This window comes from Rattus norvegicus, chromosome 7, assembly GCF_021556685.1.
Source record: "Rattus norvegicus strain SHRSP/BbbUtx chromosome 7, alternate assembly SHRSP_T2T, whole genome shotgun sequence".
Taxonomy (NCBI): Eukaryota; Metazoa; Chordata; class Mammalia; order Rodentia; family Muridae; genus Rattus; species Rattus norvegicus.
The window spans coordinates 66986006-67011518 of NC_141540.1; the positions used below are offsets into that span (position 1 = coordinate 66986006).

Genomic DNA, 25513 nt, shown 5'->3' on the forward strand with positions numbered 1-25513 from the left:
AGAGGGGGAGAGGGCAGGAGATGGACATGGTCAAAGCATGATACATTCATGTGTGGAAATATCCCAGTGAAGCTCTCTAATTTGTATATTTATATGTCAAATACTTTAAAGGAGTGTGCATACATGTGAGCTGAGGTGGTTTGGTGTTCTTAAATGTCAAACTTGTGAAGAATCTTCATGACAAAAAGCACCGATTGATGTGAATTTATTCCTGACTCTGAGAAGCTGCAAGGAAGAAACTTCACGGAGTTTGAGATGGAAGAATCTTCTAGCTGTGGAAGCTGACCGACCCCACACAGATCTGACTTGGCCAAGTATGTTTACTGATGGCATGTGTCGGTTTGAAAACTAGGCGACTAGCCATGAACTCCTCTCAGGCTTCTATCTAATAACCTCGGTGGGTTGGTGTAAAGGCTGAAAAGGCCTTGGGCTGTGATGGCCACGCAAGAACTGACGTCAAGTCCGCGTGACGTCATCTGAGCTAAGGCGATGGCCGCTTAGGGGCCTCTGGAGGGTAGGAGACGTCACGAGGCGTGGAGGTGACCAGCTTCGGGATCCGCTGCTGGTCTCTGGCTCCCGCGGCCTCGAGATCCTAGGCTCAGGAGCCTTCTAGACCCTCCGCCTTCGCCACGCCCTCTGCGAGCCTCTGGAGCTACCCGCCGCCAGCTAGCTCACCCGCCCCGCCGCGGGCACGCGCACGCACGCAGCCGCGCACGCGCGTCCCCTCGGAACCCGGAAGTGCGAGCGGAGCCACGTGGGTGGAGCTGGCGCGCAGGTCGCATGGGGGAGTCTATCCCACTAGCCGCCCCGGTGCCGGTGGAACAGGCGGTGCTGGAGACGTTCTTCTCTCACCTGGGTATCTTCTCTTACGACAAGGCCAAGGACAATGTGGAGAAGGAACGAGAGGCCAACAAGAGCGCGGGGGGCAGCTGGCTGTCCCTGCTGGCGGCCTTGGCGCACCTGGCCGCGGCCGAGAAGGTCTATCACAGCCTCACCTACCTGGGGCAGAAACTAGGTACCTCCGCCCCGCCCCTGTCCCTGAGGAGGAAGGAGAGGGTGTGCACTCCCCGGTCTGCCTTGGTCTGGGTGCCCTGTCACTCTCGGCGGCCGGCTCCACTCTGCCCAGGTCTCCTCCCACCGGTCCCCCTCCTTCCCTAGTCTGCCGCAAGCCCCGCCCACCGGCCTTTGCCATCGCTGCCTAGGTGGAATGGGCGGATGCCTTTTGCAGGGCATGCTCCAAACCCCGTGGGTTTACGATTTTGCACCGTGCATGGATTGGTTTCATAATTGACAAGTTAACTAAGTTCTATGTCCCCGTTCCAATTCACTAGTTAGATCTCACAGCGGCCTGAGGAGCAAAACCATGCGGTGGAACCTAGGTGTGTTAATAAATAATTTCATCTGGCTTCTTATACAGAGGGGAGTCCGATGCCCTCTTCAGTCCTTCAGTGCATGTTAAGTGAATGAAGGAATGAGTGGATCCTGGGGCAGGAAAGGCAAAACCTTAACTGGAGAAGAGTTAAGGGAGGGGATGGTAAACACCGCTAGCCCTCATGTAAATTTTAACCCTGAAAATAAGATGCAGAAACTCTTAACTGATCATCACTACGAGAACCATCCGTTTTTAGTTGATAAGTAATGCATAAAAGTCAAGGGCTATTGCATTCAAAGCGTTACTTTTAATAATAATGGCAAGTGAGAGCGGACTACCAGAGAATTGGGGTGGGTAGTCCAATACTTTGTTTTCTTCTTGACCCTTTAGTTGTTGAAAGTTTGAGGGCCTTTCATGAATGAAGGATTCACGTCTCTGGCATAAAAGAGAGCATACATTACATATAGAGTTGATCACCTTCTGTTGCAGTTAGCTTACTGAATACTGAGCGTTTGGTAAACACTCCAGGGTAAGGGCTTTCTGAGATCATAAGGTCTGTAGCTTCTCAAATAATTGCTACTTAGTTATTGGTAAAAAGTGGTCAGAGGTTTCACTCTTGGTATATTTTTCTCTCTACAGTGTTACTGCAGCACAAATGTGCATTTGCTATTACAGTGCTGCAATCCTATTTTCTACAGTGTAGTGAACTGGGTATGCATTTATGGGAGGTGGTAGGTCTCAAAACTGAACGCCTGTCTTGAGTTATCAGATTGAGTGTATACATAGCCTTTATTCAAAGCATGTACATATATTATAATTTATATGATGCATATTCATGTATGTCTGTGATGTGTGTGTGTGTGTGTGTGTGTGTGTGTGTGTATGAAAATTGGCTATGTTCTAGCTGTAATATTGACAGTGGATAATATTCTGGTAGTTTAGAATGGTTTGGGCTTCCTGCCTATGAAAAGTGATGATTGACCCAAATGCCATAATTCTTAACTTTTTTCGTTGTTTGAGATCATCCATAGGGATTTGATAAAAGCTGTAGCGTTAACTTCTCTACCCACCCCTGATATATATGTACATATTATTGTATATATAACCAGATGTAGAGAATGAGGAAGGTCAATTGGGTTTCCTAAAGGATATTTGTGAATTCCAGTGGTAAATAAATACATAAATACATAAATCTGCACTGAGTTTGAATTGTATGCACCAGGATTTTGTATAAAAAGAACTGGCCACCAAGTTTACAAACATGTAGAAGTCCTTTACTGACTCTGACTTGGCCTCTGTGAAGCGGCCCTTGTGTAAATAAAGTGCCGAGTTCTGCTTGAACCTCAGGTGTCTCATAGGTGAGCCTATGTATCAGTTCATACTGGGAAACATGACTCAGGGCTCCAGGGCTGATCTCCCTTCTGAGGAAATGTTCTAAAAAAGACACGTTTTAGTGCTTTGTAACATAAATGCTCGGGTAATAGTATAGGTGAGTTCCAGAATTTAAAATTTAACGTCTTTGTGCTTGTATATTGGTACATATGATTACCAGAGAATGAAAAAAAAATTGTTATTTAAAGCACTACCATGTTTTTTTGGAATTCATGTGGTATTCTTTGTGAAGCAAAATGAAACAATTACGCATACTCTTTAAATCTTTTTGAAGCATTGCTTGGGCATGGTGGTACATGCCTTCAGTCTGCCCGCTCAGGAGCCAGAGGCAGGTGTGAGTTTGAGGCCAATCTGGTCTACATAGCAAGCTCTAAGCCAGCTGGGGTTGCATGGTGAGACAAGGGAACATGGTTGGAGATGTCTGTAGAGGTTTTTTGAAGTTATAATTGACAAAAATTGTATGTACTTGGAATATCCAACTTGATGTTTCTCTCTGCATTATGAAATGACCACCAGGAGCAAGGGAATTGATGACTCCCACCACCTCACTCTTTCCGCAGTGAGAACACTTAAGGCCTACAGGCTTAGCACATTTCAAGTGAGTCTAAACTGTCGTGGTACAATGAGCTTGAAATCTCCAATGCTCCTGAGGCCGGAGCAGGAGGATGGGGAGTTATTAGGTCAGTCTGTGTTACAAAGTGAGACCTTGTCTCAAAAGAAAAAAAAAAGTCTTTTGACCTCTGTCTGAGGCAGTAGCAGCTGGTCTTGATTAAAAATGCAAGCACAGGCTTTCAAACAAAGGACAGACCTGACAGGGTCGATCTGTCAGTGTCCTGGCTCTGTCCCTGAAACACTGGGTGTGACTTTTATCTTGGCCCCTTCTTTGTGCTTTGAGGGCAGAAAAACCACCAGTTTGGGGAAAGACTGCGGTTAAACCGTGCTGAGTGGCAGCAGTGTGGGATCTGAGACTGTCATACCTGTCTGCCCTTTGATTCATTACAGGGACACTTCCCCACCTCCTGATTGATAAACCTTGGCATACTTGGAGTGACTTAGGAATGGATGTTTAAAAGTTATTACAAAGAAGTCGTATGTTAAAATGCTTAAGATGCTTAACATGTTCTTTATGCTTGAAATTTTATGAGGTAAAAGGTGGAAACTTTGGAGAAATAACAGTCACTGATAACTAGAACATTCTGGGAAAAAAATCCAAAACATCATAATTTGTAAATTGAAAATACTGGAAAAGAAAATAAGATGGGCGTTTCTGATGGCTTCCCAGGATGAAGGAAGACCGATCCTCATTGGGTACTAGAAGCGGGGCACTGTCTCGTTGGGTACTAGAAGGCAGGGTAGTCAAGAGATAGGGTGTTTTGCTGAAAGCTCTGAGAAAAGAGACAGAATTAAAAGTGAGGCATTGGTGATCTTTCTTCTATGTATTAGTTTCATCTACTGGTGATAGGTATTGATTGATAAACTTTTAAAGGTATCATTTGAATTTTGTTGTATTTCTGTTCGCTTGTGATCTGATGAAGTCAGACATTACTTTTTTCAATGCAGAGTTCAAGTTTCTGCCCTGGCCACACCCCTTTTTAACAGTGGAAGCCAGTAAACAATGCGGTCCCCCATCCTTCCTTCCACTGAAGCATTCTGAGCTTAACAGAAAATCTCCAAGGTCTTTGTACATTTGTAGAAATCACCGTTGTAAGCACTCATTTCTTTTCGTTGTGCTAAAGCCTTGCATCAGGCTCTTTGATTCGAGACCCAATGCTTAGGAAAATATCCTTGAAACTGACTGTGATTAGAAATGTCATGCTCAGCTTCAAGACTAGTGATTACCCATCCGTTTGGTCCTTGTGACTGTTGTCAAGGATGTAATTGCTCTGATTCTTTTGCAGAGTGTTTTTTGTTTTTGTTTTGTTTCATTTTGTTTTGTGTTGGAGCAATAGGTATTTATAATTCGTTCTTGGTCTTAATAATTCACAGTGTGGTGTGCTTGTATTGTCAACCCTGTGAAGAGCACTGCACACACACCCCTCCCCTGAGACCCCATTCTCATTTCCTGGCAAGGCCTGAAGATAAGATTCAAGGGTGATGCCTCTCTGAAGAAGAAACAAAGTACCTGGGCTGCCAGGCCTAACTGAAGTGCTATAATCCACGGGTTCTCTGTTTTAAAAAGGAGAGGTTTTTTTTTCCCCTTAGATCCAAGTTTTATGTTATATGTAAAGTAACTTTTATTCACCTGTTGTAGTTGTCATCTCTGAGGATTATTCACTTTGTCTGTCTGCTAACCTAGGCCTAGCCCTGGAAGCTTCTGGCCTTCCCACAATCTTATCCAGGCCTAGAATGTTTTCAGCCTCTGAGTCTCACTGCTGAATCAGCTCACCCTTTCTAGCTCTTTCTGAACTCTGGCTGGCTGGTCAACTTAGCTGTCCTGGCTCCAACTCCTCCCCAAGGTGACTGATTCAGTCTGGCTTCTCTATCAGCCTCTGCCATTTCACTTTGCTTGGTCTCAGACTAACTCTGGCAATCTGTTCTGGCTCCTCCTCACTCTCTGGCTCGTTCTGGCTTCACCTGGGTCTGACTTGTTCTCTCTGTAACCTATCTCTGTACAACTGTCCCAGTAAACTGCCTCCTACCTCCTTTCTCTGTGCTGCTCTGTAAAACTCTCTTGGTAAAACTGCTTCCTCTCCCTTTTTTCTTTCTCTCTGCCCTGCTCCTTCAGTCGCTCCCCTTTCCTCTCTCTTCTTGTGAAAGATGAGCATATCCTGTTCTGACAAATCCTTCTCTCATTCATCACTTTGTCTGCCACTCAATTAGACATCACTTTCAAACATGGCTGCTACCTTCTACCTTTACCTTCATTGTTTAGGATTAAAGGCATGTACTGAGGGCATGTCTGTATTCCAGCCAGAGGATTTAAAGATGTATACTAAGGGCTAAGCCACACCATGACACAGTCTTGGGGTTCACAGTGCGATCAAGTATCCTGGAACAGTTATATGCTAGGGTAATGATGTTCTAAAGTAATTTTGAATGTGGAGTTGGGGGAAATTGAAACGTGAGTAAGAGAACCCCAGGTCCATCGCTACATGGATGACTTTGTGGCCAGTGCTCATTTGACTTGTTCCTCGGAGCACATGGCAGCCAGGAGCTCGGTGGACTCCACGGGCTCTAGTTTTTTTCAAGTGGGTGTTGGGAGGCGCCAGGTCCTTTTGGCTCCTCCTCCTTACCTGTCATCTGCTTATGCCATCTGCTTCCCAGGGGGACAGTCCTTCTTCAGCAGGAAAGACTCCGTTCGCACCATCTACACGTCCCTACATAACGAACTGAAGAAGGTGGTGGCCGGCCGAGGCGCCCCGGGTGGAACGGCTCCTCACGTGGAGGAGCTTCTCCCCCACCTGTCAGAGCAGCTCTGTTTCTTTGTTCAGGCCCGGATGGAGATCGCAGACTTCTACGAGAAGATGTACGCCCTCAGCACCCAGAAGTTCATCAACACTGAAGAGCTGGTCAGCACCCTGGACACCATCCTCAAGAAGTACAGCTCTAGGTGAGTGCACAGGAGAGCACAACGGCCTGCCAGCCACACGGGCTCTTGTTTTCCCTCACTCTTAGGAAGCTCTCCCCAGACAGCAGGCGTACGCTTGGCTCTTTGGGTTTAGTTGATGGTGCTGGATGGATGCTTCCAAAAGTCATCAGGAAAAGCAGAATTCACACAATAGAACAGTTGCACAGGGCCCGGGGAGATGGCTCAGTGGATAAGAGCGTCTGCTCTGCAAGCACGAAGCCCTGACTCTGTAGCCATGTAGGCTGGGTGCCACTTGTGTGCCTGTAACACCAGCACTAAGTAAAGATGTCGTAGACAGGAAGACGGTTGATGATCAGCAAGAGATCCCGTGTCCACTGAACAGGGCCGAGAGAGATATAAGCAGGGTGCCTGATGTCATCCCCTGGCCCCTGCACCAAGGCACACGCACCTGCGTGCACACATACAGCTGTATAGAGAGCAGTGTGACCAACCAGCCAGTAGCCTAATAAATGCTCTCTTCAGAGAGACAACCTGGGAGTTACCACTGTTACTCTCGTGTGGCTGCAAATGTGTATCGGAATTCTTCTTTGTTTTCGACATTTAGTGAAGGCATGTGTCTGTAAGTCAGGAGGACAAACTTAAGTGCTTTGGAATACCTAAGAAATTATTGAGAGGTCAGTTTTAACTTCAAAGGTGTTGTTCAACTGGAGAATTGCTGTTATTTGAAACAACCTACTCCTTACAAAGAGACAGAGCTCTTTGCGATGTGCTGCACACGGCCTAACCCTGGAAACAATCCCTAAAGAGTTGTAGAAGCACTCTTGCTCCTCCTTCCTCTTGCCCCTTTGTCCCTTCTCCCCCCTCTCCCCTCCCCTCTTCTCTCTACATGCTCATGGCCGGCCTCTACTCTACTCCTCTACTCCTTCTCTACTCTTCTCTGCTCTCTCTCACTTTCTGTGCCCTAGTACCCTCTTAACTCCCTTTCCCATGCCCTGAATAAACTCTATTCTATACTTAAAAAAAAAAATAGTTGTAGGAACGTAAGAACAACTTAACCAGAGTGAAGGGCTAAGTTTTATTTTGGCTTCCTTGGAGCCTAACACAGTAGATACTACTTGGATTAGAAGGATCTCCTTTGAAATATATCATGTTTGGATGTTTTGCCTGTATGTATGTATGTATGTATGTATGTATATCACATGCATGCCTGATAGCTGTAGAGGCCAAAAGGACTAGAATTATGGAAAGTTGTGAACCACCATATGAGTGCTGGGTATTGAACCTGCATCTTCTCACAGAGAAACCAGTGCTTTTAACCTCTGAGCCACCTCTCTGAAACTAATTGCAGAGGCTAGAGAGATGGCTCAGCAGTTAAAAGTATATACTGCTCTTGTGGAGGACCTGAGCTCAGGTCTCAGCACCCAGTGTCATGTCTTGTCTTTATCTGAGGCTAATTACTGTAGTACCAGGTTCTGGAATGGGTAGTTCACAACCACCTGTCTTAGTGTCCATTGCTGTGAGGAGACACCATGACCACAGCGACTCTAATAAAGGAGAACACTTCACTGGGGTCGGCTTACAGTTTCAGAGGTTCAGTCCATTATCGTCATGGCGGGAAGCGTGGCAGCATGCAGGCAGACATGGTGCTGGAGAAGGACCTGAGAGTTCTACATCTGAATTGGCAGGCAGCAGGGAGAGAGACTGACACTGGGCCTGGCTTGGACTTCCACAACCCCATAGCCTATCCTCCCTCTCTCAGAGACACACTGCTTCCAAAAAGGCCACGCCCACTTCAACAAAGCCCCACATCAAATAAAGCAATACCCCCGGGGTCGGCCTATCAGGGCCATTTTCATTTAAACCAGCACAGTCTGTAACTCAGCTCTAAGGGATCTGATACCTCTTGCCTCTGTGCTCCCATACTCATGCCATGCAGTCCCCAAACCCCATACTTAAAGTAAATCTTGGAAAGAAAAGAAAAACTGCAAGCAGAGTGTGGTCAGTCTCGTTACCATTGGACCAGCAATTGCAGTCCTATGTCCTGAAAAACCGACATGGCAGCTGGACAGTTCCTTGGTCTACTGAAACACTGAGCCAACTGCTTAGCGGGCGGGCTTTGTAGTACATTTACAAACATAAATTAATACCAATAAGGCTGTTAAAAAGCAAGGAGGGAGAAATGGCTTAGAACCCACACCCTGGCTTGTGCCCATCTGTAACTGCAGCTCCAGAGGATCCGATGACCATTCTGACCTCTGTGGGCTCCTGGATACACACAGTGCACAAACCCACTCAAGTACACACACAGGCATACAAGCAAGCAAGTAAACAGACTGCAGTGAACACACATGTCCTCTGTCCAACCTCACGTCATGTTAACATTTGCCATGCTGGCCCTTCTCTCTCGGTGTGGATAGCTTTGTCTGTCTCTGGAAGTAAGATACTTCCTCTGCCCGGTCCTCGCTTTCCTGCTTGCCTGTCCCCTTTCTTTCTCCCCCTCCCCCCATGCTTTCCTCTTTTCTTTAGAACCAATGTTCTCCACAAGTTGTTGGCAGTGTCCTGTCTCAGACATGTCCAGGTTTACTGGTAACTGTGACTTAGTGTGTATATGTGGATCTCAGCCACTGAACCGACCTGAACACAAGTTGAGCTGTGAGGTACCAGAGGAGGGGAAGCCAGGAAATGATGTCATAAAGCTAATGTCTGTGTTATGCAGACTGACATTATGAATGCTTAGCTTTTCTTGAGGTCCAAAAATAGCTTCCTCATTCCATGCATCTTAATAAGTGTTGAACATTATTTCTTTATAATGTTACGAAGCATTTGTTCAGACTTTCTGAAGGTTTGTTCTGAGAATTATGTCCTTTGAAGCAGAGTATTGGCTGTAAGTGGTGATCTCCAGTGACAAGCATCAGGACAATCAGAGCTGGCTCCTACTTGTGATTTTTTAAAAATGATTTTTTGATGCTGCAAAAGTGATGAACATTCAGTAGAAACCGTGCTTGGAATTTTGGGCTTTGATTATTTCCCAGGTTTAGCCAAATCTAGACATTGGGCCACCTCAGCTGTCAGCCAGCCTAGCTGTTGTGAGGCGAGGCAGCCGACACCACTAGTGCACTGCCGGGACGGTTGGTAGGCTAGGGGCATGAAGCGCCTTTAGACTTGTGATATTTTAAAGTTAGCATGGGTCACGTGTCCAGGAGCATCTGCAGGAGGGTTTCTGCCACCATTATTCTGTTAGCTTAAGCTGTCAGCTCGCCACAGCCCAGAGTCATCTGAGGGGCTGTGAATTGGGGGGTCGTCTAGATCAGTCTGGCATGTGGACATGTCATCATAACTGCTGACAGATATGGGAGGCCCATCCTACTGTGGGCATGCCTAAGAAAGCCATCTGAGGAGCTGGAGAGGTGGCTCAGCTGTTAAGAGCACTGACTGCTATTGCAGAGGACCTGGGTCCAGTTCCCAGCACCCACATGATGATGCACAGCTCTAACTCCAATTCCCGGGGACCCAGCACTGTCCTCTGACCTCTACAGACATAGAGCATGCAAGTGGTGCACACAAATGCAGACAAAACACTCAGATGCATAACATTTAATAAATAAATTGAAAAAAAAAAAAAACCAAACATACAAAAAAACAAGAGTGGCTAGTGCTGGGGGGGGTCTACCCTAGTTTGGGGGCAGAGTTCTCTAAGACAGTGACTCTGCAGAGGAGACGGAAGAGTAAGAGAGGAGCACTGGGGAGGAAGGGCCATGCTCTCGCCTGCCCAGTCTCCTCTGGAGAGACTAAGGTCCTCCTGCATCATCTTCCACCCCCCTCCTCTGAGATTATTTTGAAGTAGAACAGTGCTTACAGATGGCAGCTGCCAGTCTAAATTCATACATTTATCTCCTGAAAAGATAAGTGAGTATATCTCCAGTTACATTGTATATAGCAAGGGGTAAATTTACATATGTGTGCAGCACTTGCTCACAGTAAAAGTATCAGTGTAGAACATGGTCAAAACGTTCTAGAACACTTTTTGTAAGGCAAGTGAAAGTAAAATTGTAGTACTCTCTTGACTTTGAAATAGTATGTTTTATTTATTTATTTTTAATGATACGTATATGTGGGGGGGAAGGCATGTGCATGTGCGTGCAGTAGCCCATGGAGGCCAGAAGAGGGTATCAGATCCGCTGGAGCTGGAGTTAGAGGTGGTTGTGAGGCAGCTGATGTGGATGCTGGGAACTGAGCCCTGAGCCGTCTCTCCAGTCCCTGAGATGGTGTAGGCTCATCATTTCACAGGAGCTGGAAACAGAGTGGGGGAGGGAGGGGGAAGGACAAAAACCAAAAACGAATGTGACTCAATTTGAGTAAGGATCAGAATACACAAGGTCTTAAATATATCTTTTGAGGATTTAAGGAAAGTGATTTTTAAAAAGTGTTAGATATTTTTGTGGCAAATGAATTTATGAATTTAGACTGTTAACTGCTAATTTTAGGTTTCATTATAAAATAGTGGGTTTTATTGTGCCGTCTTCTTACATAGGAGTCACTTTTCTTTACCCTCCCCCACTGGCCTCTCCTGGCCTGTGCCCTGCCTCCTGCTAGATGGCACCTTTATTGCATGTATCCACTGTGCTGTGCCCTGCCTCCCCTTGGTCATTTTATTTTTAATCATGGTTAACTACGAAGGGGGATTTGAAAGTGGAATTGTTAATAGTTGTCTGGTAAGTGCTGTGTCCCTTTATTAAATGCCTTTATCTCTTTAGCTTTGGGGTTGCAGTGTTTATAGCCATCTGTAAAATGGGTCGGTGAACACTAAAATAATTTATCTGTGGGCAACAGATGTCTTAGTATTTTTTATTATTTAGTCGGACACCGTGAAGAGAGGACCCCTGCTCTGATGAGAGCCACACACTTCTCAGAGGAAAATGAAGAATTACAGTCAGCGTAATTTCTCCTTAATTTTGGATAGAAGTTAGTTACTTTCATTAAAAGAAACCCCACAAAATTCAGGCTATTTTCCTAGGAGACTAAGATGAAATGCTCAAGATATACCATATTTAGATATATTCTAAAAATGAACCAGGCTCTGCCTTTCTGCCCCCGACACTGACTTGGCCCCTTAGCACTTGCCTGGCAGTGCATTTGGGAGTTTATGCTGTTGCTGCTTTGAAATTGTGAAGGTTTCTCAGTGTGAAGTGGCATTTCCATTGACTTCTGCCCATCCCTCCCTAGATTTCACCACCCCATCCTCAGCCCTCTGGAGAGCAGTTTCCAGCTGGAAGTGGGCGTGCTGAGTCATCTCCTCAAGGCCCAGGCTCAGATCTCCGAGTGGAAGTTCCTCCCTTCGCTGGTTACCTTGCACAATGCTCACACGAAGCTTCAGAGCTGGGGCCAGACCTTTGAGAAGCAGCGGGAGACCAAGAAACACCTGTTTGGGGGGCAGTCTCAGAAGGCTGTGCAGCCCCCACACCTTTTCCTTTGGCTGATGAAACTCAAAACCATGCTCTTGGCCAAGTTTAGCTTTTACTTCCATGAGGCGCTGAGCCGACAGACGACTGCTTCAGAAATGAAAGCACTGACTGCCAAGGCGAACCCGGACCTCTTTGGAAAGATCTCCAGTTTTATCAGGAAATATGACGCTGCCAATGTGTCCTTAATTTTTGACAACCGGGGCTCAGAGAGCTTTCAGGGTCATGGCTACCACCATCCACATTCCTACCGAGAGGCCCCCAAGGGAGTGGACCAGTACCCTGCCGTGGTGTCTCTGCCCAGTGACAGGCCTGTCATGCACTGGCCCAATGTTATCATGATCATGACAGACCGAGCATCTGACCTGAACAGCTTGGAGAAAGTGGTCCACTTCTATGATGACAAAGTCCAGAGCACCTACTTCCTGACCCGCCCGGAACCCCACTTCACCATCGTCGTCATTTTTGAGTCAAAGAAATCTGAGAGAGACTCCCACTTTATTTCCTTCCTCAACGAGCTCTCACTTGCCCTTAAGAACCCCAAAGTGTTCGCAAGTCTGAAGCCTGGCTCCAAAGGTTAGCAGGAGCTTGGCCAAGGCTTCCCAAGACTGGCTGCGTTGTTCTTAGCTGAGCAGTTTGTGGTTTGTATTTAGGTTAGCTCATGCTGCTTTCAGAGCTGAGCTAAAGATGGATCCTCCCTAATCATGTTGCACAGTTCATAAGCAATTAGGACCAAGGACGGAGTCTCCAAAGAGTAGTCTAGAAGAACCATGGTGACTGCTGCACCATGGCATAGCAAAGGAGTATCAACATTTCCTGATTTCCCTGTATTTCATGTCAATTGAATATTTATTGGCCTTTCATTTACCTTTCCAGATTTGCTTTTGTTACACTGTGCCCGATGCACTTCCTATGCACTTCCCAGCATCCTCTCTCTCTGTGTGTCCTTGAGGAGCTGCAGAGAGAAGACACCAGATGGGATTGGTTGTAGTTTCCTCAGCGGTCGTACTAACTAGTTTTATAAGCTAATCTGATTAGTATTATAGTGTAATTAGAATCTTGGTGAGAAATTTCTATCAGGTGGGAGATGACCAATTGATACTGGTCCTTAAAGCAGTTTAACCAGCCACAGGTCCTTTCCTGGTGACCTTCAGCTCCGTCCGCATTAGTCTTCACCTTTAAAGGGTTTGGTAGTAGACTGTCCCAGGTCCACCCAAGCCATTGTGTTGGGTTGTCACCTGCTGGGGGTCACTTCTCTGCAGCACAGTTTATTTTTATAAAAATCAAAACGACGGACTTAATACTTTGTGCTTGCTACACAAATCAGTTCTGTTCCATGGTCATCAGGTGAGTCCTGCAGCACCTCTGGCTGTGGTTTCTTGCCTTCTGGAGATTAAGTTCAGAGTCAGTACTGGTCGAGTTTCTCAGCACAGGCTACCCTGTCCTTTCTCACTGTGTGTTCACAGGGAAGCAGACGGAAGGAAACCACCAAGAAGAACTGAGCTGCGACTGCTGGGTTTGTCCCTTGGAGCTTATGTAAACATTACGGTCAGATCAGTGCTTCCCTGGAGATTGTAAGGAGCCATTGTCTGGCGGGGCGTCCACAGAGCCCCTCCAAGTGTGGTTGGTCTACCTGTGTAAGAGTCCACCGACCAAGTTCCTGCACCTCCCCACTTTCACACAAACTTAAGCCAGTTGTCTTTAAACAGAGGGTAGTGATTTCTCTGCAGCTTCTCCAGGTTCTACACAAATATGAACAAATTTTATAATATTGACCTTGACATTAAAAAAATTGAAAACATTTGGAATTAAAAACCAAACCATTTTTCTTCTTTTTGTGTTTTGCTGAGAAACTGAAAAATAATCCTTGGTATGTGTTTTTGTGTTTTTCCTGACTAAAACCACCATTAGCCTTAATGATGTGGCTCCCAGGCACCTAAAAGAATATAGGCTTTGGTAGACCATGGAGGGATGTATATAAAACATATATAAGTGTTTATTACTTCAAATGGTCAAATATATACATATTTGAATTGTATATTTATTTTTAAACATATTTTGAGTAATCTAAGAGGTATTTACAAAAAAACAGGAAGCAGATGTGAATGTTAGGAAAATCTAAAGGCAACATAAACTCTTAAGTCCCTATGCACTGTCAGTATTTGGAGGAACCTCAAAGATTGGTACTGTCTCTTTAATTGTTTCCTAAGCTCCTCAATAAAGTTTTATATATATTACATATATATAATGTTTTCTCTGATCAAGCAAATTGTATTGTGTACATATGAATGTTTGTGGGGTTCTTCTCTAAGAGCCTCCTGAAATTGGAGGGCTGGGCTGTGGGGCCCCTGGTGTCCACCACAACACGTTGCACTTAGACTCAGGCGCAGGGGCTGGACAAGCAAGTATGCTGTAGCACACAGGGTAGGCAGTAGTCCCTCCCTCAACTACAGGTCATGCCACATTGGACTCCTCCTTACTTGGACAGAGACTTCTTAGGTTGGGGAGGGGGAGGCAGGCGGGGGGGGGCTCTCTCCAGCCCCGAGGGCTGGGCTCACTGCCTCCTCAGCGTTTTCTAGCTTTTCTTTCTTGACCAACTTTATCAGCTTCTGAGGAGCCAGCCTTTTGATTTGTTTGACTGCTGTCTCCCCTAGTTTTGCATCCACATCCCCCTCCTCCTCCTCTTCCTCCCCAGGCAGATCTGAAGTCTTGTAACATTCCTGGCCACCGAGGAGCACAGGTCCCAAGTCAGAATGTAGCTAGAAAATCAATGGAGGAGAAAACTCCACAGAGGTCATGGTGAACATAGGCAGGATACAGGCCTTTGGGGAGGCAGGGGTGACATATGCACACAAATATAAGATGCCCATATTTTGGTTCAAATCAAGAAAAGAAAAGTGATTTTTATTGGGATTTGCACCCTGGAGGTGAGGCTGAGATCTGCAGTGTCTGCTTTGCTGATGGGAGTAGAGATGTGTACATTTCCTGCGGACCATCTAATTTGACTTTTATTTCTAAACCACAACCTTCAGTTCTGGGTGACCGGAAGTGTAGCCAACTCCCTTAAACGTGTTGTATTTTTAAGGTGCTGTTGCATGATGTACGATCACGTTGTGATTGTGAATTGGAACAGTCTTGCTGTGGTGTGGCTCAGCCCTAGCACACACCTTTAGCTCAAGAGCTTTCAGTAAACTGGATTAAATAAAGTCAGGGATAGATCAAGAGGCAGAGCAAGCAACCAGTTGACAGGGAGTGAAAATAAGAAAACCCAAGAAAGAGAAAGTGGGGTCTTTGAGTTGAAGAGTATTTAAGACACAGGAGAAGGAACTTTTTCCTTTTGGGATGTGGGTGGAATAGGAAGGTCAGCTGTATGCTTTCTCTGCCTCCGGAGTCTGGCTCCTGAGTCTTCATTGGGTAATTGGAATGTAAGGAGTTTTTGTTTGTCAGCTTTGTCCTCTTTGAGGCCCAGCCTGGTATCTGACAATGTCATTCTAAGGAACGTGTTCAAATGAGGCCACATGGTTAGCAACCAAGCCCTTTGTACATTGGAAAGGTTTTCCTTTCAAGAAGGTGGGACTTCCCTGCCCGCCCTCCCCTCGGTGATCCTTAACTTGGTTCTTGCCTTTAAATCTCACAGGCAGCTTTGCGGTTCTGTTACCTTGGCATTTCAGCTTCTAAGCTCAGCAACTTTGTAAAGTGGGGCCAAGAAAACATGGGCTGTCTTTTTCACGGGCTAGTGTGGGGCTGTGAGAAGGCCGCGCATGTGACACTGGGTTGGAAATGGACCGAAAACTGGTATGAATAAAAGGCGAGCCACACTTCACTGGCTTCAGTGTGATTTCTCATGTTCTCTTCTCTCTCATCAAGTCAGAGGAAGCCCTGTGCTTTGCGACGGGGACCGGTGTGCTTTACGACAGGGACCCATGTGCTTTACGATAATGCAAATCTCCATGGCTCTTTAATCCTAGCTTTTCTGATTAGTTGATAGTGTCATTTCAGATCTGTGCCACTGGGCTTTATTAGGCTACCCTGTCAATAAGACAGAGGTGTATTCATACTGTCCCATGTGACTGTGACTGTATCTTTCTTCCTACAGAGGTTGTATGGCAGAGGTTACCAAGTGGTGATGTTCTAATTACAATCTCTGTTGATTAGCCAGAACATGTAAACACAAAGAAAAATCTTCAATTATCTACCTAGTGATGTGGTCAGTTTGATTTCTTACCGTTTTAACCCACTGCTGGGGATTACACTCAAGACCTTATGGTGCTGCCACTCAGTGGGTCCAGCCCTTGTTTTACCTTTAAAAAAAACAAACAACAAAAACAGTTTCCTCCCAACTGGTACTGGAGACTGAGCCTAGCTTCCCATATGGTCTGAAGCTAGGCTACTGACACAGTAGCCCCTGTCCTAAAACAGCCTTTAAAAATTTTTCTCCATTTTCTCCCTCCAACACTACTCTTGGACCTCTTTGTCCTCTCTCAAATTCATGGCCTCTTTTTCTTTAGTTGTATGTGTGAGCACAAATTCTCTCTCTCTCTCTCTCTCTCTCTCTCTCTCTCTCTCTCTCTCTCCCTCTCTCTCTCTCTCCCTCCTTCCCTCCCTCCCTCCCTCCCTCCCTCCCTCCCTCCCTCCCTCCCACATATATAAATCATACAGAAATACAACCTGCCTGGTCCATTTAGCGTTACCTGTGTGTATGATTTCAGGGTTGAGCTCTTGGTATTAGATAGCCAACTGGGCTCTTCTCCAAGGAGGACTTTCAGCATTTCTTAGGATTTTCTCCCCTTCTTAGGTTTAACTTAAGATTTGAAACAAAACAGGGCCTTTTCCCTCTTGACACAGACTATGTAAATATTATGGGTTTCCCTTCTTGCTTCTGTCTAATTTTCTCTCTTTTGCCAGTGCCCATTTCCCCTGTATCTCCCCTGCATTTCTCCCCCACCCCCCTTACTTCCTGCTGGCTTCCACTAAGCTGTTTTTGTTCCAGTCCTCCCAACCCCTGCACACCCTGACTTTCAGGAAGCCAGAATAAGACCCAGTGATTTGACCCAGTTTGAAGAAAGTCACATTTAACAGTAATCATTTTGAGTTTTATTTATTTATTTTTACAACTACTTGGTCATTTTCAGGAAGACAGAAGAACAGAGGGCAAAGGTTAATGCTGACACCAACGGCACAAGTATAATTATGCCTCGCCCCTTCATGAACACTTTTGAGCCAGCTAGAGCAAAACAGGACTGTTTGTATCTAGCAGATACTTGGGCAGAAAACCAGATAATTCTGGCAGAAAACACTAATTAAAACAAAAATCTTTTCAAGCTGTGATATTGAATCTTTGTTGTCAACTTGACACACACCTGGGAAGAGGAAGCTCAACTGAGGAATTGCCTTCATCAGTTTGGCTTGTGGGCACATCTGTGGGATATTTTCTTGATTGCTAATTGATATAGGAGGGGCCAGCCCACTGTGGGAGGTACCATCCTCTAGGCTTGCGAGCCTTGGCTGTAGCTGAAGGGGAGCCTGAAGACAAGCCAGTAAGCAACATTCCTGCATCATCTCCTCTCCTGCCCTGGCTTTGCCCAGTGGTGCACTGGAACCTGTAAGTTAAAGTAAACATTTTCCTTCCCAAGTTGCTTTTGTCATGGTGTTGATCGTAGCAATAGAAAGCAAATTAGAACACGTGCATTTCTGTGATATATTTTTAAAAATTAAAAATTATACACATTCTGTTTTTTTTCTACTGGTGTATAAAAGCATTACTTTAGCCTCTGATATTTTTCTTTAAGAAAAAAAAATTTGAAAAACTGGTCTTTCTTCCTTTCCAAATGAGAAATTAGAAGCTATCCCAGGTGACCGACCTGCTGCAGAAGCCCTAGGGCAGAGTGATTTAGCAGTTTCTCTTCTATTCTTCTATTGGGTTCCTGTTGCCAGTGTTATTATTTCGTGGTCCTTTGCCTGATTTACTTATTCTAAGTAACTTCTCCAGAGGAAATGAGTCAGAAGAAATGGGTTGGACAGATGTGCTCTTCTGCTCCTGGGGACATCTCTTGGTACTGTGTAAATCTGTAAGGCTTCCTTGATTGTCACACTGTGGCTTGTCTGACTACTTTTTCAGCCTGCTTTGGATGACAAGGACTGTTTATAAGGTGCTTGAAACTGAAAATCATATGCTATATGCACGACTTCAATGCTAGAGGACAGGGGGGAGTTAAATGGCTGCCCTTTTTGGTAGCCCTCTACCTGCTACCAAACCAGAGATGGGACTCTGAACGCTGGCTCAGAGAGGGTCGTGTGGGCACCTGCATTGGAGCATGCTCTGAAGGGCTTCTTGGCATTGCAGCTGTGACTGCCAGAAGAGAAATGAATAGTGGGTCCTGATACTGAACAGAAGATCGTCCTTCAGCCTTTTGCTAATTTGTCCCTAGGGAAACTTCTGCTTTTGCTGGTCTGGAAATTGCCGAGTGGTTCTGGAATGAATGTAGTTATATTTGATCTGAGATTACAGCGATGCAGTTGGTTGATGTCTGTCAGTGAGGGACACTCCGATCCCTCTGGGCTCTTTACTGGTCTCCGTGGCCTTAGGCTAGGCCAGTGTTAGGGCTGCCCCAGAGCAGAAGCAGATAGTGTGTGAACTGCTCCTTTCTAGTATTCATCCATCTCTTCACTCATTCATTCATTCATTCATTCATTCATTCACTCACCCACAGTAACTACTGAACATAACTATGCTAAGATTGGGATATAAGGACAGCATGTTCTAACCACCCTGGTGGCCGGCCTTTGGGAGAGCCTGTAGCCTCTGGGAGAGCCTGTAACTGGTACCAGCGGTTCTCAATCTTCCTAATGCTGCAACCCTTTAACACAGTTCCTCCTCCTGTTGTAGTGATCCCCAGCCATGAAATTATTTTTGTTGCTACTTCACAACTGTAAATTTGCTATTGCTATAAATCATAATGCAAATATCTGTGTTTTCCGAGGGCCTTAGGTGACCCCTGTGAAGAGGTTTTTCTACCCTAGGTTGGGGAACGCTGCTCTAGGTAACTGAGTCAGCACCTATCAGAATCCCTGCTATGGGCAGCACAGCATGGCAGCAATGTAGTAGCTGTAGGAGGACCCTAGAATTTGCACTTCTAGCAAGTTTTCAGCTACTGTACTTCTACTCGATCATCGCCTCGTGCCAGCTTTGCCCCTTAAAAATGTTCCGGATGCATAATGTGCTATAGTTTGCCACTAACACCATTGGCAATTCAGTATTTTATTTTTATTTTGGAAATTGTAGATTTCTCCCTCCCTCCCTCCCTCCCTCCCTTCATTCATTCTTGGGTAGGGAACCTCTTTGAGCCACCAACCTCTTTAAAGCAACAACAAGAACAAAAACATTAAAAAAAAAACAAAAAATAAACAAGCAATATTAAAAAAAAGTATAATTGCAAAATGTATTTTGCAAGCTCGAGGAGAAGAGTATGTTGGGATTATCTAGTAGAGGGGCAATGAAAGTAACCAGCTCCCCTGATGTGCCTTCTTTCTCTCTAGGCACCCTTGGCTTCTCACAGCACCCTGGGCTGAAATGTAGTTATTGTAAAATGGCTGTCTTTAGTGTTTTCAGTGGAGGATTTGTCTACCACACTTGCAGAAACAGATATTCAGGCAATTGACCAGAGACATGAGTAAGAAGCAGGACTGTCATCACCACCAAACTTTAACACACGAGTGAGCGTTTTGCTTACAGAGCTGCATGTGCACCGCATTTGGTCCTGGTGCCCTCAGATCTCCTGGACCTGGAGTTATGGATGGCCGTAAACCACCACGTGGATCCTAGGAACCAAACTCAGGTCCTCTGCAAGAGCAACAAGTGTTCTCAATCGCTAAGCCATCCCTCCAGTGCCAACCCCTTATCCACTGCTCTCTTTTTACCAGTTTTGCACTCTCACTGTGATTCCTTGGCTGGCCTGGAGCTTGGTTTGTAGAGCAGACTGGCCTGGATCTGCTCTCCTTCATCCCCAATGTGGTAGGGTTGGCATGTGCCGCCACACCCAGAATTTCAATCACGACGTTCTAAACTGTTTCCTGAGCTGGCAACAATGTCGCTAACCTCTGTTTCCTGAGCTGGCAACAATGTCCCTAACCTCTGGGGACTCTGAGCCCTGTGATAAGAGAATCTCACCGATTCATCCCATAGACTTTTTGGGTTATTTTGAGACTTACGTTCCTCCCTTGATTTTTCAGAAGAGAGGACTTATCTTTGTGCTTTTGCTTGGCTCTTCTGAAGTTAGACCCTTGGCCATCGGCCGATGGTGGCAACATTAGGAAGAGAAAAGAAGTTAGGTCCCAGGGCAAACTCTTGCAGGGGATACTGGAACCTCCGCCTCCCTTTCTGCCTTGTGTGGCCGTGATCTTCTAAACTATTCATGGTCCCAAGGTGCTCTTCTAACACATGACTTATGGCTCACGAGAAAGGAAGACAAGGGAGGGACAGAGAAACTAGAGTGGAGAATCCGTCTGGAAAGTTAACCCAGCAGTGTTGATGTTAGTCATGGAAAAGAATACTTGGCCTATTCTCTTGGTGCCCTTCCTTATTCTGATTCAAAAACTCCCGTAGAAGGGAAGGTAGGCTATATACAGGCCCTGAAGGGAAGATTCAGGATGACAACCTTCTGGGTACGGCAGTTATATGATGTAAGAGACTCAGTCACTGGTCCTTATATTGGTGGGAATCCCAGAGTACTTCTGGATTTCTCAACAAAGGCTTTGACGGTGGGTGTTACCCTGGGGTCATGATAAAGACAGGATAGATACATGTGGACTTTAGTTCACCTCAGCTTATTTACACCTGATTAGACCCTCTGCACATTGAGGGCCTCTAATGTGAAGTCATTGCAGGCCAGTGTTTCTCAACCTGTGAGTCGTGACCCCTTCAGGAGTCGCATATCAGATATCCTGAATATCATATATTTATATTATGATTTGGTATAGTAGCAAAATTACAGTTAGGAAGTAGCTACAAAATAATTTTATGGTTGGGGGCCACCACCTCATGAGGAGCTGTACTAAAGGGTCACAACATGAGGAAGGTGGAGAACCATTGCCCTAGGAGGAGACACAACTGGGTAGGTGTTAAGCTACTGGAATGTAGTTTCATCCCTGTGTCCATTTAACCCTTCAGATGGCTCTTACTCCTTCTCCCTCCTCTGTCCTTCCTCTCTCCTCCACTCCCCAAGGACCAGGATAGTAATAATGTACCTTAGAGTCTGATCTACAGGGAATTACAAGGCTCTTTCCAAATTGAAAACCCTGGGTCTCTAGCAAACAGATCCTTCTCAGAAGGACTATCTCCTTACCACGGTGGAAAGTGTGTCTGCACCTTTGTGGGACCTGTGCTCCGAAGCCCCTTTACTGGCAGAGATGACTCCTCTGTGAGGCAGTGACATGCTTTGAGGTTTCAGTTCAGGCTTCTCCTGGCCTTCTCATGCTCACATAAATCATGGGCTGTTACTGAGTTGAGAAAACGACTCTGACAGGAAAGTGGTAATGATCACCAGCCTCATCAGTGGCTATTTATGTAGAGCTTTTCTTTTTCTAAGTGGCCGGGAAGAGAACATGTGAGTCTGTTAATATTCAATGTTCTGCCTGTGGGATTCCTCTTCTGGGTCAAAGAGTTCCCTTGAACGATCTATTTCAGTAGCTCCTGTGTTTTCTAACACTATAGAAAGTCCTAGATTCTTCTGTGTTATGAGTTACATCTGTTCTCTTGGTACTAGCTGTGCCTCAATTTCGTTCCCGTGACAGAGTTTAAAAAGAACTGGTGCTGTTCCTGCAGCTCGACAGGGGACAACCATTACAAAATTCTTTCTAAAAAGGGAGAACTGAATTTTATCTGGAGACTTAAAACCAATCTGCGAATAGAACTTCAGAGCAGCACCTGGCCAGTTCATTCGAGAGGCCTGGTGAAATAGCCCACTTTACTCTCCTAGGTAAATCTCTCCTCGTATGTAGTGTTTCACATAGAGCTTGTCAAATAACTCACCTTCTCCTGAGTGTTCTGGAGGATTTGCACACATTTCTGGGTGTACCACTAGACCATCAGGAACTGGGTCTTATCCCCTTTTCCTTACTCCCTGACATGGTACCCAGGCGCCATTAGTGGAATTGAAATCTTTATTTGAATCTCATATACAGTCAAGCTTCCTTTACTGTTAATCCCAATCCCAAATTATTCCCATGATTTTATTCAAAGTAAAATCATATGAAACTCATTTGGGAACATAGGAAACAGTACATGGTGTGTTGGTGCTTGGTTGACTGACTGAAGGTTGTGTTTTGTCATGAATACTGCAGTGTGTTGTCACAGGTATGCAATCTCGTCACTTCCTGTCTAACCCCAGACTCCTTTCATGTCTCTTCTCCAGCTCTCTCTGGGTCACTAGCGCAGGCCATTATGTCTCCTGTGTCTCGAATGTTTCTCCTCACCTCTGTCTTTTTTTTTTTTTTTTTTTTTTTTCGGAGCTGGGGACTGAACCCAGGGCCTTGTGCTTGCTAGGCAAGTGCTCTACCGCTGAGCTAAATCCCCAACCCCCTCACCTCTGTCTTATAACCCACGCTCCCTTTCCGCTGCTCACCTAATCCCAGTCATCCTTTGTCAGGAGTCCCCAGTCTGTCCCTTCCCGGCACTGTCCAGTCTCCATAGACAAGGACTTGTTGGCTTTGCCTTGGAGCTTGAATGCTGAGTGTAGGTGGGTGAACATTTATCCCTGACTTCCTTCCTTCCTGCTCATCATGGAAGCTTCTAGTGTCTCTGCCTGCTTTTGCTAACATTGGCATTTGCAGCCCTTCACCCAGAAGCTGGCTGATCCATCACACAGCAGCAACAGTGTCCAGGACTGCTTGGCGCTGTGGTCTCTACTGCTTCCACTGTACCACAGAGCAGTTCCATTCTTGGGTCTGCATGTGGCATCTACCCAGCCTTGTACAGACCGTGAAGGGCGGGGTTGTCGTCTGTCGACTTATGTGCACCGAGCATTTATAACAGGTGCCATGGAGTATCTGCTGAGTTCATAAAGGCGTCTTGGAAACTGAATGGCCTACTGCACCCGACCTGAAAACCAGTGTCAATGAAAGCCCCCTTCCCACCCACAACTCTCCACCCTGTGTCAGGCTGCATTTCCATACTCATGGCTTGCTGCTCCACCAGTAGCTTCTCCATTCATATTTCCTGAGGCCCCACAGCTGGGCATTTTAAAAGCATCGTTCTCAGTGGTACATTCTGACTAGAAGTGTGACCAACTAGATCAGAGGCCTTCAACCTGTGGGTCACCACCCATCTGACAAACCTCTGTCTCCAAAAATATTTACATTATGATTCATAACAGTAGCAAAAGTACAGCTACAAAGTGGCAATGAGAACAGTTTTATGGTTGGGGGTCACCATAATATGAGCAACTGTATTAGAGGGTCGCAGCGTTAGGGAGGTTGGGGGCCACTGCTCTAAGGGAAGGGTTTGGGGTCTGGACATTCAAGGCATCTCTGGTTTTATGAGCGTCCTAGGAATGTCTTACTGCACAGATTGCTTTGGGCAAGTACCGAAGAAGACTATCAGGTGGGGGAAATGTCTTTCTTTAAGAAGCGCAACAGCTTCAAGCAAGAACAGGTTTTAAACTAAGACAGTAGGGCCAGGTATCAAGGTGCACACCTCTTAGTCCCAGCACCCAGGAAGCAGAGGCAGGCAGATCTCTGAGTCTGCGGTCTGCCTGCTCTACAGGACAAGCTCCAGACCAGCCATAGCTCCAGAGATCCTGTTTCAAAAAACCAAAAATAAAATTAGACATTGGGGTGAAAAGGATGGCTCGGTGATTAAGGGGACTGTTGCTCTTGCAAAGGACCTGGTTTGGTGGCCAGCAAACATATTCCTGACTGCAGTCCTGGGGGGTTGAGTGGGGGACTGGCGGGTGGGGCAGTGTCTGATGACCTCTACTGGCCTCTGAGGACACCAGGCACGCCTTGGGTGCATATACATACATGCAAGCAAAACAGTCAGACTCATAAACCAATGACTCTGAAAGCAAGATATTTAATGCTGAAAATACCAGTTAGTTTATGTGTTGAAAAGTCCTGCTAGGCGTGTGTCTGCCACGTGTGTCCACCACATGCTGCTGTTTTGCTGTATTGTCATTTACTGTACTGCCTTGCTGTTTGTGGTATTGTCACCTCCTAACTTCAAAGCTTGCCCTTCCATTCAGTTTGCTTGTACCTCACCTGACCAAAAAGCAGGCAGTGACCAAAGCCTGGCCTTAACCATGCCTGGTATGTCGTGATGCTGTAATAGGAGAACAGCAGGATTAAACTGTAAGGCAGCTGAGAGGGTGTAAGGGTGTGGCTCTATTTCTGTACTTGGACTGCATGTCTTGGATGCTAGACAATGACAGTTTTGAGTTTATTGGAGTGGAGTTATTAGATACTTGTTCAAATTGGTTCCCCCTCCCCTATATTTGGTTCCAAGGGAAGCACTGAAGAGCTGAAACTCACTAAAAGCTCCAAACAGGTCAGTGTGATGGCTGAACAGCCTTCTCCGCCTTGTGTGGCTTGTGATAGCTTCTGATGGCCACCCAATCAGAGAACTTGTCCTTAAAAACTGATGCTTTTCAGCTGGTTACTATGGCAACGATGTAGTACCAGTTGCCATGGCAACAAAATGGAAATTCGGGGGACCATTTTCTTTAGATGAGGTAGATTCATTAAGCCCTGTCTTTCTTCTCTTAAAAACTTGACCATGCTGCACAATACTTTGCGGTGGGTCCATTTTAATCATCTTTGCATACATCTTGGACTTTAACGGGAGTCTTTTCTTATTCTTGGCTCTCCTGGCTTAATCCTTCGACTCTGAGTAGATGGGCCCTCCCCACTCCTGTCTCTTATGGCTTATTTTATTAAAGAAAGAACGAAAATGCAACAGCTGAGTTTTTTATTCCCCAGAAAATATTTCTGTCAAACTCTATTAGATTCACATTAGAATAACTTTGGAGCAAATAGAGCAGGTCAGAATAAACAGAATGGGCTACAAATAATAGAGAGACATTCAGCAAGGCCGTGCCACCATTCAAGTGTTGATTGGGACCATTCTTTGAGGAGAGCCTTTGAGAAGTGGGAGCTCCGCTCCTTCCCCTCCTCAGGCTGGTTCAAAGTTCTTTCCTGAGCCCTCCCTGTGTGGGTCCCTCAGTGGCAGACGCACACTGTACACACGTACGTGGTTTCTGTCAAGCTTTCTCTTGGCTGCTCCCAAGGAATCAATTCAGGAATCATTTTTAGGTATTGGATACAATGGCAATTGTGAGAGTTTGGTTAAAACTGGGGCTCACTAGAAAATTTAGGGGCTTGAGAGATGGCTTAGTTGACTGCTAGTTACTCTTTCAGAGGATCCAAGTACGATCCCCAACATCCAATTTGGGGGGCTCATAACCACCCCCTAACTCTGGCTCCATGGGATCCAATGCCCTCTCCTGTCCCCCTCAGGCATCCAAACACATGTGGCAGTCACACAAATGAAAATAAAATAAATCTTACTTTAAAAAGGAAATTATATATATATATATATATATATATATATATATATATATGAAAAATCTGAACTCATGGACCTCAAGTTTTCTTACTTATTTGTTTATTAGAGTGAGGTTTCACTCCATAGTCCACTGACCTGGAACTCACTATAAATAGTACAGGCTGGCCTCCTACTCACAGCCATCCTCCTGCCTCATCCTCCAGAGT

General features: G+C 45.7%; 1 protein-coding gene and 1 long non-coding RNA gene across 4 annotated transcripts in view; both read left to right on the forward strand.

Annotated features, from left to right (window-relative positions):
- The first annotated feature begins 746 nt into the window (after positions 1-746).
- Kics2 (KICSTOR subunit 2) lies at positions 747-13995 on the forward strand. 3 transcript variants are annotated; one of them, XM_087558627.1, is made up of 3 exons: positions 747-1015; positions 6196-6314; positions 11517-13995. In XM_087558627.1, exons 2-3 carry the CDS (start codon positions 6202-6204, stop codon positions 12331-12333), a joined length of 930 nt encoding a protein of 309 aa, XP_087414753.1. In that variant the 5' UTR covers positions 747-1015; positions 6196-6201; the 3' UTR covers positions 12334-13995.
- Positions 13996-16951: 2956 nt separating this feature from the next.
- The window catches only part of LOC120093620 (uncharacterized), a 47920-nt gene continuing 39358 nt past the window's right edge, over positions 16952-25513 (forward strand). Inside the window, exon 1 of the long non-coding RNA XR_015625407.1 lies at positions 16952-17354. This is a non-coding gene — a long non-coding RNA (uncharacterized LOC120093620). The remainder of the gene's footprint in view (positions 17355-25513) is intronic.

Bases quoted from the DNA above. Each gene is read 5' to 3' on its own strand.
- Kics2 (XM_087558627.1), top strand. From the start codon at position 6,202: ATGGAGATCGCAGACTTCTACGAGAAGATGTACGCCCTCAGCACCCAG. The intron at 6,315-11,516 runs GTGAGTGCACAG...ATCCCTCCCTAG, and splicing joins CTCAAGAAGTACAGCTCTAG to ATTTCACCACCCCATCCTCA.